Source organism: Ursus arctos, unplaced genomic scaffold (genome assembly GCF_023065955.2).
Source record: "Ursus arctos isolate Adak ecotype North America unplaced genomic scaffold, UrsArc2.0 scaffold_19, whole genome shotgun sequence".
In the NCBI taxonomy this organism is placed as follows: Eukaryota; Metazoa; Chordata; class Mammalia; order Carnivora; family Ursidae; genus Ursus; species Ursus arctos.
Window position 1 is genome coordinate 44,247,341 of NW_026622863.1, and position 15,426 is coordinate 44,262,766.

Sequence of the window (15,426 nt, forward strand, 5' to 3'; positions counted from 1 at the left end):
TGGATTTTGATTTTGTTTTTTCAGTACGCCTCGGGGTGGACTGAGGGTTCTGGCGGCGGGGGGGCGGGTAGAAATCCGTGAGCTAAGCTTGGAGAAGGAGGAAGGCGGAAGGAATTGCGAAGAAGAGGGGCCCGAGGGAAGGGATGGGGGAATCCCCTGGGTCGCGGGCCCGTGGCTGGCACACCTGGGTACTGCGAGATCTGGCAGGGCCCGGGGTGGGGGCCAGTGTCCGTACCCTGGGGACTCCGCAATCGCGGGGGTGAGGTAGCTGGGGGACGAGCTCAGCCTTACCTGTCCCGACGCTCCTCTGGTGGTCGGCCTGGAGGTGGCGGCTGCGGCGTAACAAACCTTTCTGGGTCCCCCTTCCCACGCCCCACCCTGGGAAGGGGGGTGGGCGAGTGGGCGTGGGGCGCCCAGGACCGGCCAGACCTGTGCGACCCGGGGCCCCGGTTGTCTGGGGAGCCTGTCACTTCGAGAAGGCAGGTTCTTCCGGGGCTGGGACAGCTGTGGGCGGCAGGATGCCTAGGTGCCTGCAAACTCATAAATACCGCCACCTCCCTGGTGGCCGGAGACGTGCGCGCGTGCGGGCAGCTGGCGCCCCGAGGGTGAGCCGGGGACCGGGAGGGAGTCCCCTGCCCCAGCTCCCGGCCTCCTGGCGGACGGTCCTGGCCCGGCTGGGCGCCTCCCCAACCCCTGCAGGTCCTCCGGGAGCTGGAGAGCGAACTGGAGCCGGCTAGAAGGGCTGGGGAGAAGGGGAGTGGGTAGGCAGGTGCCGGGCTGGGGGGGATTGGGCTCACCAAGGCAGGATGGGATGCTGAGGAGGGGATAGAGAGGAAGGGGCTGCTCCAGGTTGGATGGAATTTAGGGGCGGGGGACCTGGGGATGGCGTGCGGGATTGGGGTCACTAAGACCAAAATGGAAGGCTGGAGGCGGAAATACAGTGATGAGCTCTGAGAGCGGGCGGGGGGGGGGGGGGGGGACACACGCTAGGAATGGAGGCCATGGTCCCAGAAGCTGGGGTTGCTAAGAGTGCAAAGAGCAGAGTGGAATTCAGAGGATGGGGTTGCCAAGGACAACTTTCTACACTGAATCCCCACCCCCTTCTCAAACCCCTCACTGAGAGTGAGCTGTGGTTCAGAGCTAGGGCTCTGGAACGGGACCCCTGGGTTCCAGTCCCAGCCCCATCACATCCTCTCTGTGCACTGAATCACTGTGGCTCATTGTCCTCGTCCGTGACACGGCCCTGATGATACGAGCAGCTACCACACAGGAATGCTGTGAGGCTCCCATGAGTTAATCTATGCAAAGTGCTCAGCTCCCAGCAAGTCTCAGAACATCTGGTGCTTGGGAGTGATCAATATTTTTGTTTTCTCTCTAGCATCTGGATAACCATCCCCTTGAAGACCTCCCCGCTATCCTGCCTCCCTCCCCGACGTTGCCTGATCTCCCTCCACTCTCCATCTTCCCAGCCCCTTTGTGCTGTTCCTGACGGGATCTGATCTACTGTGGACCCCTCCACTTCCCCATCTGCCCCCCACACTGTCCCCTTACCATGCGCCCCCTTTGTCCCTGCTGTCTGCTCCTGGTTTTCTCCTTGGGAGTCCAGGGGACCCCAGTGGCTCCCAGGGCTGTCCCTGAGCAAGTCCACCTGTCCTACCCAGGTAAGTTTCCGGGACCACTTCTTGGGCATTTCCCAGGGAGGCCCAGTGGGTTGGGGGCTCAGGTATCCCATATGGATGCTGTGGGACCCTGGGCTGGTGGCTTTGTTCTTCCCGAACCTCAATTGTCTTCCTCTGTTAAATGGGGCAGTGGGGCAGCTGGCTCTGCGGGAAATGATTGTGGTGTCCAGACTATAGTAAGCGTTCTCCAAAGGGGACCACTGTTGTCCTTATTCATTGTGTCCCCACACAGCTGCCTCTTGATCCTTGATCTAGGGGTGGTGGTAAGGCCTTGGACTCTGGACGCTGTGGACCCAAACTTCCCGGGTTTTAATCCCCGCTTTGCTATTTACCTGCTATGTGACCGTGGGCAAGTGACTTAACCTCTCTGGCCTCCCCTTCCTCATCTGGACAATGGGAGAACACTAGTGTGACCTCATAGCGGGGAGTAAATGAGATATTACCTGTGAAGTGGCAAAATGGAGCGTAGCCATGGTTTTCACGTTTTCGTCTCAGGGTCCCTTTGCGCAGCTAAAGATGATTGAGAACCTCGAGGAGCTTTAGTTTATGTGAGTAAATCCGTAATATTTGCCATATTAGAAACGAAAACTGAGGCATTTAAACATTTTTAAGTCATTTAAAATGAGCAGTAATACATACATTCTGTGTTAAGGTAAATGGCGTTTTGCATGAAAAATAACTATACGATACAAAAGAAAAGAAATCTGATGCGAAGAGTGGCATTGGTTTACATCTTTTTAAGTCTCTTGAATGTCTGGCTTAATAGGAGCCAGCCAGATTCTCCCCACATCTGCTTTCCGCTGCTGTCTGTTTCGATAGGTTGCTTTGGTTGGGATATACGAAGAAAATCTGGTCTCGCGCAGACTCCGGGTTGAAACGGGAGGAGGATTTTAAAAGGAGTTTCAAATAATTGTGCCTGTTCCTTTTTGATACTGCACTGAAACTCAACACACAGCCCTCTCTGTCTGTCTTTCAAATAATTTTAGCTTTTTATTTTGAAATAATTTTAGATTTATGGAAGCGTTGCGAAGATAGTGCAGAATTCCTCTCCCCCTGTCACCCAGCTTCTCCTAATGTCAGTGTCTTTTGTGCCCACCGTCAAAGCTAAGAAATTAACATTGGCATTACATCACCAACTGAACTATGGACTTTGTTTGGGTTTCACCAGTTTTTCCACGAATCCGACCCCCGATCCCACACCGCATCCCACTGCCGTCTCTATAGTCTGCTCCTTGCTGTGACAGTTCTTCAGGCTTTCCTTGGTTTTTTTAATGTCCTTGACACTTGTGAGGAAGATCATTTCTTAAAGGTTAGTTCCGATGTAGAATTTGAAACCACGCGAATGAACTGGCTTTGGCATCTGTTGACCAATGACCTTGGACAAGCCACTTTGCCTGGAGACCTCTCTAAAATGGAACGACAGTAAAACCCATATCTTGGTGTTACTGTGAAAATCCAGGGAGATAATAGGGGTCCCTTGTTTGGCCTGCACAGTCACAGTAGCAAATCCGCTCTTACTAAGTGCGTCAGAGGGGGTAAGTCACTCAGCCTCATATTGGGTCTGAAGCCTTAGGTTCTATCCTTACTCCCATTTTACAGAAGAGGATCGTAGAGATGAAGAGGTCTGACCCCGGGTCACATAGTGGGGAAATTGAAGCCCAGCAGGCTGACTCAAGAGCTCACGATATTTGTTTTAAAACTTTAACTTTGCTTTAATTTTAGACTTAACAGAAAATTTACAAAAATATTACAGAGTTCCCATATCCCCCTCACCCTCTTTCTCCTACTGTTATGTTAGTGTCTTACATAATTATGGTATGTTTTTGTATTTGTTTTTTATTTTTATTTCTTTATTTATTTTTAGAAAGAGTGCACACATGCGTGCAGGGGAAGGGGGGCAAAGAGAGAGGGAGGGAGAGACTCTTAAGCAGACTCTACACCCAGCCTGGAGTTGACTCGGGGCTCGATCTCACGACCCTGAGATCATGACCTGACCAGAAATCAAGAGTTGAACACTTAACCGACTGAGCCACCCAGGTGCCCCAATGTGTTTATTAAAACCGGAAAGTTGGGCGCCTGGGTGGCTCAGTTGGTTAAGCGTCTGCCTTCGTCTCAGGTCTTGATCTCAGTGTTCTGGGATCCAGCCCCACGTTGAGCTCCTTCCTCGGCAGGGAGTCTGCTTCTCCCTCTCCCTCTGCCTCTCCCCCCAACTCGTGCTCTCTCGAACGCGTGCTATCTCTCTCTCAAATAAATAAATAAAGTCTTAAGAAAAAAATCGCAGGACGTTGCTGTTGGAATGTCAGCTGTTTTCCCACTTGGTTATTTCATTATTTAGCATTTAGCTGTCCTCCTTAGTCACCTCCAACCTTCTAGGTGCTCAGTCTTTCCTTACCTTTCCTGATCTTGACATGTTTTTAGTACCCAGCAGTTATTTTGTAGGGTAGCCCTCATTTGGGGTTTGTCGGATATTTCTCCTGATCACAATGAAGTTATGTGTTTTCTGGCGAGACTATCGGAGCTGTGATGTTGTGTCTTCCCTGGTGCCTGGAATCAGAGAGCTCACGGTGCTGACACAGCTCATTGCTGTTACTGGGGATGTGGACCTCACTGTGTGGTTGTAGTGGTGCCTGCTGGGCTTCTCCACCACAGGATTTTTCTTCTTCCTTTTGCAGTTAATACATATGTGGGGGGAGATTCCTTGAGACCATGCAAATTATGTGTCTCTTGGAACTTTCACCCACTGATTTTAGCATCCATCCGTGGATCTTGCCTGAAATTATTAGCACGGTGTTTGCCTGATTGTGATTTTGTGGCTTTCTAATTCCTTCTCTCCCTCTACTGGAAATTTTACTGTCAGGAAAGCTGTCCCGTTCCTCCTCTATCCATCCATCCATCTACCCACCTATCCATTCACTTATTTATTTATATATTTTAGTATAGACTTATAGATATTTAGTTTGATTCCTTGCATTAAATGTTCAATACCATCGTTATTTATTTTGCGACTCAAATTGTCCTGGATTTCGTCTTTTGGAATTCCTTTGGATCGGCTTCTGTGTCCTTTTGACAACCCCCCATCATTTCTTGAGCGCTCCCCCACTTTCTGGCACCACGTGTCATTCCAGGCTTATCTTGTATGTTTCCTGTCCCGTCTTTGGAATCAACTTCTTCTGCGAGGAGCCCTGGTGTCTTTCACTGGAGGATGGGTATTTAGAATCTAAGATCTGAGCACTAGGTGTGCTCGTGGCTACCGAGGTATCATGGCTTCCAGGCCCTTTCACAAACGTGTGTGTTTCACATGCTTAAGCACACATCTCGATTTCCGTATCTATCTGTATGTATCTAGCACTTGCCGTGAGATCATACTGATACCTCTGATTCTAGTCCAACATCACGGGCTTATTTTAGCCTTCTTCTTTCCTTACTTGTAACTTCTTTCTCCAGCATTGCAAAACCTACCTCCCACTTCTACAGTATACTTAGGTATTTGTTCGATGCAAGAATAGGCATAAAGCAGTTTCAGAAGTATTTGCCTGTATCCCTGTGAGAACATTTACTAGGTGACAACATGTATGTGTGGTCCTTTTTCTCTGTAGTCTTTTTTTTTTTTTAAGATTTTATTTATTTAATGGGAGGGAAAGACAGAGATAGCAGCAGAGATCATGAGCGGGGAGGAGAGGGAGAAGCAGGCTCCCCGCTGAGCAGGGAGCCTGACGCAGGGCTCAACCCCAGAACCCCAAGATCATGACCCGAGCTGAAGGCAGACGCTTAACCAGCTGAGCCACCCAGGTGCCCCTTCTTTATAGTCTTTTTTTTTTTCTTAGATTTTATTTATTTGTCAAAGAGAGAGAGCACAAGCAGGGGGAGCGGCAGGCAGAGCAAGCAAGGGAGAAGCAGTCTCCCAGCTGAGCAAGGAGCCTTATGGGGCACTCGATCCCAGGACCCTGAGATCATGACCTGAGCTGAAGGCAGACGCTTAACCGACTGAGCCAGCCAGGCATCCCGACTCTGTAGTCTTTTTAAAAGCATTTTTTTAGTACTGAAGTATAAGTTGACATCCAATGTTACGTTAATTTCAGAATGATTCGACAATTCTATTCATTATTCGGTGCTCACCACAGTAAGGGTAGTCACCGTCTGTCACCATGCCACATTAGTACGATAAACTTGACTATGTTTCCTGTGCTGTACTTTTTTCATCTCCGTGACTTATTCATTTTATGATTGGAAGTTTGTACCTTTTTGCTATAGTCTTACAGCGTCCAGTCAAGACCTATCCCTGGTGACCCACCCCTTCAGTGTGGTTGCTTTATTTAATTTTTAAATATAGTCACGTCCATCAGTCAGTGTTCATATGCCATACTGGCTTCTTCCTGCATTGTTATTGTAATTGTTAGTTTATTTTGGGGGGTGCGTGAAGGAACTATGGAACATGACTGTAATTCTAAGAGCCAGAATTACACAAAAAAGGTAGTGTTTTCTGTCCTGGTCTTTCCTGTTCTGTACCTGTCTCCCCTTTCCTATCCCCTTCCCGTCGACCCCATGTAAGTCACCCATGTCTTTCCTTTCTGCTGTACCCTTCCTGTATTTCTTTCATACAGATGAGTGGGTACCTATGTCTATCCTCTTATGTGAAGGTGAAGAGTGGGCAACTATCTATCGACACTCTTGTGTACTTTGTTAATTTCCCTGGCTATCCTGGACGTCATTCCGTAGCAGTTCCTACAACTTGTCCTCTTTCTTTGGATAGCTCCCTTGTGCTCCATTGTCTGGATGTTACATGGTCTATTCGGCCCCTCTCTTGTGGGTGGGCATTTTGGTCCTGCTATGTTGTGATTACAAACAGTGCTGCAATGAAGAATCTGGAACAAGAACGCATGCTCTTAACATCAGACTATACCATGTGGTGTGTTGAAAACCTTGATTTGGTGGCTGGCGTTTAAGAATTTTGAGTTATCCTTTAAAAGTTTGGATTAATTGGAACACCCAGGTGGCTCAGTCGGTTAAGCGTCTGACTTCAGCTTAGGTCATGATCTCCGGGTCCTGGGATCAAGCCCCTCATTGGCTGGCTCTGCACTCAGTGGGGAGTCTCCTTGTCCCTCTCTCTTTGCCCCTCCCCCCGCTCATGGGCACTCTCTCTCTCAAATAAATACATTAAAAAATCTTTTTTAAAAAAGTTTGGATCTATTTATCTATCTATCTGTTCCTGGCATATAAAAATCACCGTATAGAGACTTATTCTAGAAGTTGACAGATTTAGGGGCACTCAGCCTGCTTCCTGCATGGTGGCCACACGGCAGTGAGCCATGGCTGCCCCTTTAAGACAGGGCGGAGTCTACAGTTGGCCACACACTCCAGAGCTCTCTGCTGCTTGACTCCTTCCAGCTGGCCTTTGTCCCTGTTTATATTACCTAGCAGGCTTCTAGACATCTGAGTTTATAACCCCTCAATGATCTCATGTCTGTAAAATGTTTGGCACGGGGGCTGCACGCAGTAAATAATGACATTGACAATACTATCCATTCACTCACGGAATCCTAACAGCACTGTTCCAAGTGTTTGCTCGTATTTATTCCCCTAAGCCTCCTAAAAACCCTTAGAGTAGAAATCATAATTATTTCACTTTACAGATAAGGAAACTGGGGCTCAGAGAGGTGCAGTGACGTGCCCAGGGAAGCACAGCTTGGAAATGGCAAAGCTGGGGTTTTACGGGGTGGGGGGGTGGGGGGCTCCGGAACCCGTGTCCCTACCGACTAAGTGTTCCCAGCTGTTGGCTCTTGCCCCTCGCTCTGCCTGGACATCCCTCCCTACTCCAGCTCGGGCCTCACTGCCCAGCCGACTCTGCTCCTTTCTCTCCAGGTGAGCCAGGCTCCATGACTGTGACCTGGACCACATGGGTCCCCACCCCATCGGAAGTGCAGTTCGGCCTGCAGCTAACGGGGCCCCTGCCCCTCCTGGCCCAGGGCACCTTCAGCCCCTTTGTGGATGGGGGCGCTCTCCGGAGGAAGCTCTTCATACACCGGGTCACGCTGCGGGGGCTGCTGCCGGGGGTCCAGTACGGTGAGAGGGGCCCCAGGCCCGAGTGCTGAGAGGGGAGCAGGAAGGGGGGGAAGATAGACAAGAAGCTACTGCTGGCAGGGGGCTCAGGTGGGGCGCCTGTTGTAGGGGACTCTGGCATGACTATGGAAGGCGCTGGGGTCTGGGGCGGGGTGGACCGAAGGGCATGGGTCAGAACCCCTCGATCCCCACTCCTTCCCCCCACCAAGTGAAGATGGATTGAGGGGTGGGGAGGAGGCAGCTAGGACGTGCTCCCAGCTGACTGTGACCTTCCCCTTTCCCTCAGTTTACCGCTGTGGCAGTTCTCAGGGCTGGAGCCGTCGGTTTCGCTTCCGGGCCCTGAAGAATGGTCCCCACTGGAGCCCCCATCTGGCTGTGTTTGGGGACCTGGGGGCTGACAACCCGAAGGCCTTCCCGCGGCTGCGCAGGGACACCCAGCAGGGCATGTACGATGCTGTTCTCCATGTGGGTGAGGCATTGGCAAGGCTGCGCCCGGAGGCGAGGCGTGGGGCTTGGGAGGGAGGCGATCCCGGGGCTGTCGAGGGCACCGTGCTGGGGTTAGTGTGGTTCTGAAGGGACAGTCGATGAGACACGGGCCCAGGAGAGGGTGTCTGTGGTTAAACAGCCTGCCCAGGTTCAAATCCCAGCTCCAACACGGAGAGCTGCATGCATTGGTTTTGTCCTCCGTGTTATTACAATGAGGGCTGAGGCTGGTCCAGAATTCATGGGATGGTCGTGATGACTACATTGGTGACATTGCTTGGCATGCTCTAAGTGCCACGTGCTCCTTGTCATTATCATTGCTGCTGTGGCTTCAGGGGACAGGGACACACATGGGAGATGGAGATTGGGGCTGATATGGTTCATGGCCGCAGACTCTGGAATCAGATTCCCAGGGCCAGATTCCTGGATCTTTACTAACCAGCCCTGTGACCTTGAGAGAGGACGTAACCCCTCCGGGCCTCAGTTTCCCCATCTGAGGTGGGGTAATAATAACATCCACCTCAGAGGGTGTTTTGAAGATTCAGGCGATCAAGTATGTAAAGCATTTGGAACTGTGCCTGGTACAAGGCCAGTATCAGATCGTGTCAGTCTGAACGTTGTTGTCCTGGGAAGGGACAAGAAGGCGGGCAGAGATGGGGGCTGGTGTGATCAGAGACCAGAGTGGTCTCGTGGGGGCGGGGTGGGGGTGGTCTCAGGGGCCACAGGTTCAGGAAACAGCTCCAAGTGCACAGGTGGGTGGGTGTGAGGTAGGGATCACAGAACCGGGATGGCTGAGGGCCAGGGGTTGCAGAGACAAGCAGTTCCGGCAAGAGGAGAGCTGCGCCTGGGTCCTCATTCTCTCCCTGCCTCCCCCCCGCCCCCGGCCCCCCAGGAGACTTCGCCTACAACATGGATCAGGACAATGCTCGTGTCGGGGACAAGTTCATGCGGCTCATCGAACCTGTGGCCGCCAGCCTGCCCTACATGACCTGCCCTGGGAATCACGAGGAACGCTAGTGAGGGCCTGGGGCTTGGGCCTGGGGCTTCAGGGCCGGTGAGGGTCTGACCAGTGCAAACAGACGTGTCCTACTTAGTGTCTTGCCTTAGTCCCTCATTCTGCAGCAGCGCGTTAGTGGTAGTGAGAGGAGAGGAGATGGGGGCCAGGCTGGGAACCAAACCCGGCCTGGCAGTGGGGAGGGGGGGGGCCGGGTCAGGGAACCCAGACCCTCTCCCCACCCTTTCACTTCCTTTTGTCCAGCAACTTCTCTAACTACAAGGCCCGATTCAGCATGCCAGGGAACAATGAAGGCCTGTGGTACAGGTAATCTGGGTGACCCTGGGGACTGGAGGATGGATGGGAGATGCCGAGGAGACCCCCCCCCTCTCTGACCCATGCCCTTTGACCCCTCCAGCTGGGATCTAGGCCCTGCCCACATCATCTCCTTCTCCACCGAGGTCTACTTCTTCCTCAGTTACGGCCACCACCTGGTAGAGAGACAGTTCCACTGGCTGGAGAGCGACCTCCAGGTAACCTGGGTGGAGGTCCCCTATAATCCCCTGCCCGGCCTCCCCTCCCCTCCCCCACCCCCGCCCCTCATTCTGGGCCCTTCTCTCTAGAAAGCCAATAAGAACCGGGCAGCCCGGCCGTGGATCATTACCATGGGCCACCGGCCCATGTACTGTTCCAATGCTGATTTGGATGACTGTACGTGGCATGAGAGCAAGGTGAGGACCCCATCCCTGGGGCGGGGTGCTAAGAGCCAGGTGGTTGGGGGGGCGGGCTGAGTCACCATTCACCTCCTTGCGTGCCCCGCCAGGTTCGCAAGGGCCTCCGTGGCAAGTTCTACGGGTTGGAGGATCTTTTCTACAAATACGGTGAGTGACCGACCTGGGGGACTCCCAGACCCAGGCCCCAGCCCGCCCCCCCCATCTCTCCAGGATCAAGCGGCTTGACCGCAACTTGTTCTGTCTCAGGGGTCGACCTGCAGCTGTGGGCTCACGAGCACTCCTACGAACGCCTGTGGCCCATTTACGACTACCAGGTGAGTCTCAGGGAGGGACAAGGGCCAGTGCGGCTGGTGTCGGTGGACCCCTGGACACCTGAAGTTTGGCCCTGTGTGACACGCCCCTCCCCCTTGTTCCCCATCTCCAGGTATTTAATGGCAGCCGAGAGATGCCCTACACCAACCCCCGAGGCCCGGTCCACATCATCACGGGATCTGCTGTGAGCAGCATGGGGAAGGGTGCCTTTGGCTTCTTGCCTCTTGATTTTTACTGCCTCCTATACCTGCCTGGGGGGCCAGGTGTTTATACAGCTGCTGTCGCCAACTCTCACCCTGAGAGCTTAGGTAGCCCTAGTCGCAGGCCCATTGTACAGATGTGGAAACAGAGGCTCAGGCAGTCAAATACTCGTTCAGTCGCAGACTCAACGAGTGGCAGGGGTTGGGGTCCTTGCCCAGGTTTACCGGATGGATCCAAAGACAGAGGGCTTCTTATTATCATCATTGCCACTGAACTCCAGACTCCATTCCCCTTGCACCAAACTCCTCGCTGATGCCCCCTTTCTGTTCCAGGATCCCACATTCGAGCTAGTTATTGTGTCTACTGAGTCTTTCCTTGTCTTTCATCCTGCATGTTTTGGAAAACTCCTGGCCAGTTGTTTTGCAGAAGGCCCCTGGGTCTGGGTTTATGCGTCGTTTTCCTGAGATTCAGGTTATGCATTTCGGGCAAGATGATCCCAGAAGTGATGTGTCCTCCTCGGTGCATTGGACCCGGGGCTCCTGCCGTCCATGTGTCTCTGAATCACCTGGTTAAGGAGCTGTCTGTGGGGTTCCTCCACTATAAAGTTATTCTACTTCCCTTTCTAATGAATGAGTATCTTCACGGAGATTCCTTTCGGCCATGCAAATCTCCCGTCTCTCCTCAAACTTTCACCCGCTGATTTTTGAACCCCCCAGTGGGTCCTGCCAGCAACAGTTATTACTGCGGTGTTCTAATGGGAAGTTTCTAGTTCCCTCATTCCTTCTAGATTTATTAATTAGAATCCTCTCGTGAAGAAGAGCTGTCCCTTCCGTCCCATTTACGTAGTTCATTATTGATTTATACCAGTGTGGACTCACGGGTAATTGCTGTATCCTGTGAGCGATAATCCGATACGACTGTGATTTATGCTGCTGTTCAGCTTGCTCTGGTTTTGGCCACTGGGAACCCTTCAGGTCCGGGCCTGTGCCTCCTCGCGTGCCCCCGTCATTTTGTGAGCTCTTCCGTATTTCTTGGCCCCACAGTGTGCTCCAAGGATCATCTTGTGTTTCCCCGCCCTTCCCCTCTCCGCCTTGGAATCACTCACTTCTGCAAGGAGAGAGGGTTTATTTTTTAAGCTGGTTCTTACAAATTAGTAAGATCAAAGTAAGAAGCACTTGTGCTAAAAATCCAAACTGTGCACAGGGCACCTGGGCGGCTCAGTCGGCTAAGCGTCTGCGTGGCTCAGGTCATGATCCCAGGGTCATGAGATCGAATCCCGCATCGGGCTCCCTGCTCAGTGGGGAGCCTGCTTCTCTGTGACCTCCCTCTCTTTCTCAAATAAATAAACAAAATCTTTAAAAAAAAATTCAAACAGTGCAGAGGGCCGGAGGTGAACACCAGCCATCCACACCCCTTCTTAGTCCCACTCTGGCGTTCTGTCTCTTGGATGACATTTTAAAATGTTCTCCTCATGTGCAATCGAGTAATTGTCTTGATAGAGATGGGTTACTGGACTACCCGCTTTTAAAAAACAGCTTGGATCATGCTTCATCCCCTAGGGGTTCTCAACTTTGGTGCACATTACATGGGGAAGTTTTAAAACTCCAGCGTCTGGGCCCCATTCCAGAAAAAACACCAGACTCTCTGAGAACGGGGCCCTGGCATTGGCCCCAGTGTAGCCACCACCTGGAGCAGGAAATAGAATGTTATCAGCACCAGATGGCTCCTCAGACCCCTAGGTGATCGCTATTCTGAACTTTAATCAGCACAGATTAGTTTTTCCTTCAATTTCAAATTTTGAAATTATTTCAGACTTACAGAAAAGTCGCAAAAATACAGACTTTCCCTATCCCCTTTACCAGTGTTTCCCAAATGTGAACATTTAACCACATCTGTTTTTGTTTTGTTTGTTTGTTTTTTGAGAGAGAGAGAGAGAGAGAGAGAACGGGTCCAAGCAAGTGCGTGTGAGCAGGGAGGGGCGGGGCAGAGGGAGAGAGAGAATCCCAAGCAGGCTGCATGTCCAGGGAGGAGCCCATACAGAACTCAGTCCCCTGACCCTGAGATCGTGACCTGAGCCGAAATCAAGAGTCCAATGCTCAACCAACTGAGCCACCCAGGCGTCCCAACCACATCTGTTTCAATCTCTATTTTCTTATTATTTTATTTGTTGTGGCTATTATTATATTATTAATATTTTATAATATTATTATATTATATACAATGAATGGTTATTAATATATCATTTCCCCTGGCGAGATCATTCGGGACTATGCCATTATCTGGCTATTCCTCAAACTTTCGCCACGAGTTTGACCATGTATTGATGATTCTTGCTTCCATTAATGATTACAACGATGGCTGCAAAACGGTGGTTTTTCAAGGTCCCTCATGGTCTCTGCTCATGTCGCCTGGCATTCTACTGCAAGGCTGAGCACTCGCTCTCCCCCAGGCGCCGGTGACTTCAAAAGCTTTCTTGGAGGGTCTACTGGGCAGCCAGTGTTGAGACCCACCGGTTTGGTCTACTCTTCGAACTGCGTTTTCCCTTTTATTGTACCTCTTGGCCACCTTTGTATTACACCGTGCTTTGTGACGGCTATGCTATAATGTATTTCACTGACCCCCACTGATGGGCGTTTGGGTGCCTTCCAGCTTAGGGCTCTTATAGAAAACGCTGCAGTGGGCAGTGTCTCACAGCCACGCACTTTTCTAGAAGTCTTAGTGAGGTCAAGTCTTTACAGATGTCGTCTTCCTTGGGGGCATCAGGGTCTCCCGGCCTGGGAGGTTGTTTCTGCTCCTTGCGGGTCCTCCACCCACCGCAGCCCCGGGTCTAAAGGATTCTGTCTGGCAGGGCTGTGAGGAGCGACTGACCCCCTTCTCCCTCTTCCCGCGGCCCTGGAGCGCCGTGCGCGTGAAGGAGTATGGGTACACGCGGCTACACATCCTCAACGGGACCCACGTCCACATCCAGCAGGTGTCGGACGACCAGGTCAGTGAGCGGTGGCCCGATCACCTGCCTAAGCACCCGGGCCCAGCGGGTTAAAAACATGGATTCCGGAGCTGGAAATCCTGGGTTCAAATCCTGCCTGTGCTACTTACTGGCTGGCTGACCTCGAGCAACTTATTTCAAGTATCTGAGCCAGGGCTTTCCCATCTGTTAAAGGGGATGATAATAGTTCCTTGACCTACTATATATAAAGTGTTGAGGACAGTTTCCAAAGTATGGTAAGTTCCATAGGTATTTATCAGCCTGAAGGACGGGCTGAGAAAGGTGGGTGGTGGGAGCAGGTGGAGGGAAACCAGTATGATTCGTACGTGGCAGTTGTGGCCCAAGGTTAGAAGGACCCAGATAATCATGGTTCACCTTTCTTTATTTTTGTCATTGTAATTTTATTTTATTTGTTTAAAGATTGATTTATTTTTTGAAAGGGGTCGGGGGAAGGGCAGAGGGAGAGAGAGAGACTCTCAAGCAGACTCTGAGCTGAGCACAGAGCCCGAGTTGGGGCTTGATCTCACGAGCCTGAGACCATAATCTGAGCTGAAACTAAGAGTCAGACGCTTCAGCAAATGAGCCACCTAGGAGCCCCAGCCATTGTCATCTAAAAATAATAATGATGATGATTTCTTGAGCACCTGTTGTATGTCAGATGCTGGGCTGGACACTTTACATCTAGTAGCATTTTAACCACCACAGCAATCCCGTGGGACAGTTTTTCTTTCCATTTTACAGATGAGAGAACTGAGGCTCAGAGAGGGGAAGTGATTTTCAAGGGTCACACGGCTGGGGGCAGAGCTGGGATCTGATGGCAAAGACTGAGTTCTTTTTATTATAAATAACTACCCTTCATCGAGCGGTGCATGCACGGGGGGGTAGGCTTTAGGCTTATGTGTTTATCGCATTCAGTTCTCCCCCGCATATAGAGTGTGGAAGTGAGGCTCAGAGTTGGGGAGCATTCTTAAGGCCACGTAGAGAGCCGTTGCACTGGGATATAAGTGACATCTGTCTGACCCCAGGGTTTGTGCTCATAATAGCCTACACCTTATACAGTCCTTGTCTTGTCCCAGGATCCCTTTTTAAAAAGCCCTCTACAAATAACCTCTTTTAATTCCCACAACATCTATGATGTAGGTACTATTACTATCATCCCCACTTTTCAGAGGAGGAAAACTGAGGCTCAGAGAGGTCTGGCACTTCGCCCAAGGTCACACAACCCATTAAAGATCTGGATTTGAATCCAGGTCCCTGGCCCAAGACTCTGGACTCTGTGCTCTCACTACCTCCTTTGTTTTTATCCCTTGCAGGACGGGAAGATTGTGGATGACGTCTGGGTGGTGAGACCCCTCGTTGGCCGGAGGATGTATGTCTAGGCACAGGGGCAGCTGTCATCAGCAACCCTGGGCCTCGCTGCCTTGGCTCGTGTGACCTGACTCTGCCCAGGCCCAGGTGGAGAGTCGGGGCAGGCCTTGACTCCCAGCCCTTCTGAGGCCCCGTGTGGGGTGGATGCAGTCCCGAGGCAGCTGGAGCAGCTCTCCCCTCCTGGAGAGGTGGGGGTGCCCGCCGGCTGTGATGGGAGGGCCGACGGGCAGGCGCAGAGCAAAGCAGGGCAGGTGTGGGGCGGCGCGCCCCTGCTCTCCTGCATAGCACGGACAGGGCGGGGCTCCCATGGGGCCCAGGGAATAAAGAGGCTTATAGCTGTGGACGTGGACTCTGCAATTCTGCCGGGGATGCCCCCTGGGCCGTCAGGTCGAGGGGCATCACCAGCCCTAAGTCAGCAGTGGGCACGGCTGTCATGACACTACTCTCCAGCAGGTGGTGACAGTGACTTTCTCCTCCTAGGCCGGCCCTCAATGCTCCTAACGTCTGAGGAGTGGTAAACCAGTGTCGCCGTGGGCCTCAGTCCCAGCCCAGCATTGAGAAGTGTTAACACTCCCCACTCCAAGCTGGGGGTGCTTGCAAGCCTTAGGATCT

At 51.9% G+C, this 15,426-nt stretch overlaps 1 protein-coding gene across 1 annotated transcript; it reads left to right on the forward strand.

The window, feature by feature from the left end:
* Positions 1–1,468: 1,468 nt before the first annotated feature.
* ACP7 (acid phosphatase 7, tartrate resistant (putative)) lies at positions 1,469–14,978 on the forward strand. The gene is made up of 12 exons (XM_026481764.3): positions 1,469–1,661; positions 7,539–7,739; positions 8,023–8,205; positions 9,112–9,235; positions 9,478–9,540; positions 9,632–9,746; positions 9,837–9,944; positions 10,037–10,094; positions 10,194–10,261; positions 10,372–10,443; positions 13,309–13,446; positions 14,760–14,978. Exons 1-12 carry the CDS (start codon positions 1,553–1,555, stop codon positions 14,823–14,825), a joined length of 1,305 nt encoding a protein of 434 aa, XP_026337549.1. The 5' UTR covers positions 1,469–1,552; the 3' UTR covers positions 14,826–14,978.
* The last annotated feature ends 448 nt before the right edge of the window (positions 14,979–15,426 follow it).